Source organism: Aythya fuligula, chromosome 17 (genome assembly GCF_009819795.1).
Source record: "Aythya fuligula isolate bAytFul2 chromosome 17, bAytFul2.pri, whole genome shotgun sequence".
In the NCBI taxonomy this organism is placed as follows: Eukaryota; Metazoa; Chordata; class Aves; order Anseriformes; family Anatidae; genus Aythya; species Aythya fuligula.
Genome location: NC_045575.1, coordinates 2,043,061 through 2,046,151, shown reverse-complemented (window position 1 = coordinate 2,046,151; position 3,091 = coordinate 2,043,061). Strand labels below are relative to the sequence as shown.

The window sequence follows — 3,091 nt, the reverse complement described above, 5'->3', positions numbered from 1 at the left end:
AGGACTAGGTGGAAGAGGACAGGGCTAAACCAGCTGAGAGGCAAAACTGCCCTGCATAGGACCTCATGTGGCAACAGTGGAAAGCAGGACTTGGCTTCAGCCTCGCAGCTTCGGTGGACTTAATTTTAAATTGATCTAGATTCAAGTGTAGAGTTAGAATAGCTGTAGAATAGCAAAAAGAAATTGTTTTCATACACCTCAGTAGGAAAAAAAAAAAAAGACTGAAATGACAGAGGGGCTCAGGTTAGTTTGAAATGCTGCTGTTAGTTTGCACTGGCGGACACAGCCACGACTGAGACAGGCATCAGCTGCTGTGGAGGGACGGGTGCTGCACTGTGAGGAGTGCTGGTGTGGTTAAATCTCAAAAACTGCGCTTTGCAGGCGATCTTTGGGCAGGGATTCCCCTTTTGGGAGGAGGTGGAGGGGGTATCGAGGACACCCAGCTCCTCAAATCTCACGGAGCAGCGAGGGAAGAGCGGCTCAGCTCCCCGGCTGCCTCAGCCCTCAGAGCGCCCCAGAGAGCGAAGCGCAGCAGGGCCGCCTGGCCTTCATCCCTGTCACCTCACGGCCTTTCTGGAACCTTCTTGAGCAGTGCTGAGGGGATCAGCTGCAGGGCACTGGCTCTGCCACGGCCACCAACGGAGCACCTGAAGGGAGATAAGCTCGAGATGGCCGTGCGAGGGTTGGAGGAGCCCTCACGGAAGTGTCTGGCCTCCATTTTGAAGGCTGTGGTGGTGAGGTGGCTCCAGGCAGGTCATGGCGGCCAGGCCAAAGCCCTGCTCCTCAGGCTGGGCGTTTGGGCAGTGCTGGCGGCTCCTCTCCTCCCCGGGGCAGGCAGCCATCGGCTGCCACCCGGCTACGCTGTCCATGAGATAATCCGGCCAAAAAAGCTGTCCCCCGTGGTAGGCCGGGCAGCGTTGGGAGAGGTGTCCTATGTCATCAGGGTGGAGGGTGAGAACCGCGTCGTCCACCTCACGCAGACGAGGGGGCTCGTGGTGAAAAACCTGCCGGTCATCACCTACAGCCCCCGAGGGAGGAGGGTGGTGGAGCAGCCCCACGTCCCCGAGGAGTGCTACTACCTGGGCTACGTGGAGGGCAGCCCCGGCTCCCTCGTGGCGCTGAGCACCTGCTCGGGTCTGAGGGGACGGCTGAAAATCGGGAACCTGAGCTACGGCATCGAGCCCGTGCCGGGGTCCCTGACCTTCCAGCACCTTCTCTATCGACGAAAGTTGACCCAGGACAAGCCTTCGACGTGTGGATTGACTGATGAAGTGATCCAAAAGCAACCAGGCTTGATGGGTTTTAAAATACCCTCAGCAAAGCAAGACTTGTCTCAGAGACTGATGCACACCAGGTATGTCGAGATCTTTATTGTGGTGGACCACCAGCTGTTTTCTTACCAAGGGAGCAACGAAACCTCTGTGATGGCTCTGGTTACAGATACAATCAATTTATCAGAAACGTACTATTATCCTCTGAAGATTCGTATCTGCCTGATTGGGCTGGAGATGTGGACACATGGCAACATAATCAAGAACAGCCTGGATATACAAGAAGTTCTTACAAATTTTAATAGCTGGGTAAATACAGACCTTTCCAGCAGGATGAAGTATGACATTGCACATTTATTTACTTACACAGACTTCGGATTCATCGTTGGGCTGGCCTACGTAGGTAGCATCTGCTACCCTGGTTATCAGTCAGGTATTGTGTCTCACATACGAAGAGATTTCATAACCTTTTCAATTATTTTCACTCACGAGCTGGGCCACAATCTGGGGATGGAGCATGACAAAAAAGAGTGCGTGTGTGGAAAAGCCACCAAGTGCTACATGACGGGAGAGTCGCTCAACGGCGCCTCGGCTTTCAGCAACTGCAGCCTTCAGAGCTTTGTAGACCTGCTCAGCAGAGGGGACGGCGAATGCTTAAACAACATCCCCGAGCCCAACAGATTTTTCTATTTTAAGCATTGTGGCAACAAGGTGATAGATGAGGGAGAGCAGTGTGACTGTGGGGGGCCGCAGCACTGCCAAGGCAACCCCTGCTGCTACCAAGACTGCAGGCTGAAGCCGGGGGCTGTCTGCTCCGTTGGGCAGTGCTGTCAGAAATGCCGCTTCCGTGCTGCGGGATACAAGTGCAGGCCAGAGGTGGATGAGTGTGACTTACCCGAGTACTGCAACGGGACTTCGGAGTGGTGCCCAGAGGATCTGTACATCCATGACGGGACGCAATGCAGCGACGATGGCTACTGCTACCGTGGGAAATGTGCAACCTATGACAAGCAGTGCAGAAAAGTTTTCGGGAACGAAGCTCGGGGTGCTCCAGAAAGTTGCTTCAAAGAGCAGAACACGAAAGGGGATCGATTTGGCAACTGTGGTGGTGATGGGACTGAAGTTGCTTTTGTGGCATGTGAACCCCAAAATGCTCTGTGCGGAAGGCTGCAGTGTGTGAACGTGAGGAGGATACCCTTCCTGGAGGGGTCTGAAACCATCATTCAGATGCCAGGGTCTGAGGGGTGGTGCTGGGGCACAGCCTACCGTGCTGGCGTAGATATACCTGATATAGGAGGAGGACTCGATGGCACCAAATGTGGTCAGGGTAAGATCTGCATTAACAAGACGTGCACAGATGCTGTGGTCAGAACAAAGTGCGATGCAAATGTTTTGTGCCAGGGGAAAGGGGTTTGCAACAACCTTGAGCACTGCCACTGCAAAGCTGGCTGGGCCCCCCCTTACTGCCAGTTCCACGGCCTGGGAGGGAGCGTGGACAGTGGCCCCCCGCCACACTTAAGAATCTCCACGGCAGAGGCTGTCCAAAATAAAGCTTTTGGGACTGCACTAGGGATCGCTGTTCCCGTTGCCATCGTTCTGATCGCTCTCCTCATTGCTGCAATCAGATACATCAACGTAATCGCCGCGTTCTTCACTACACGTTCATGCACAGAGGCATCAGAGACTCCTGAAGATGAGGAGCAGAACACAGAAGAAGATGATGACGATGTTTAAAAGCATGAAAGCAGTGGGAGAGCCATCAGCTGAGCTTTGGAAAGGACTGCAGGCCCCATGGGTACCTCTGAAACCAGACCGCTATT

General features: G+C 54.1%; 1 protein-coding gene across 1 annotated transcript; it reads left to right on the top strand.

Moving 5' to 3' along the window:
- The first annotated feature begins 668 nt into the window (after positions 1-668).
- Positions 669-3,005, top strand: LOC116496148 (disintegrin and metalloproteinase domain-containing protein 20-like). The gene has a single exon (XM_032199057.1). It carries the CDS (start codon positions 669-671, stop codon positions 3,003-3,005), a length of 2,337 nt encoding a protein of 778 aa, XP_032054948.1.
- The last annotated feature ends 86 nt before the right edge of the window (positions 3,006-3,091 follow it).

Excerpts from the sequence above, each read along its gene's own strand:
- LOC116496148 (XM_032199057.1), top strand. The coding sequence starts at position 669 with ATGGCCGTGCGAGGGTTGGAGGAGCCCTCACGGAAGTGTCTGGCCTCC.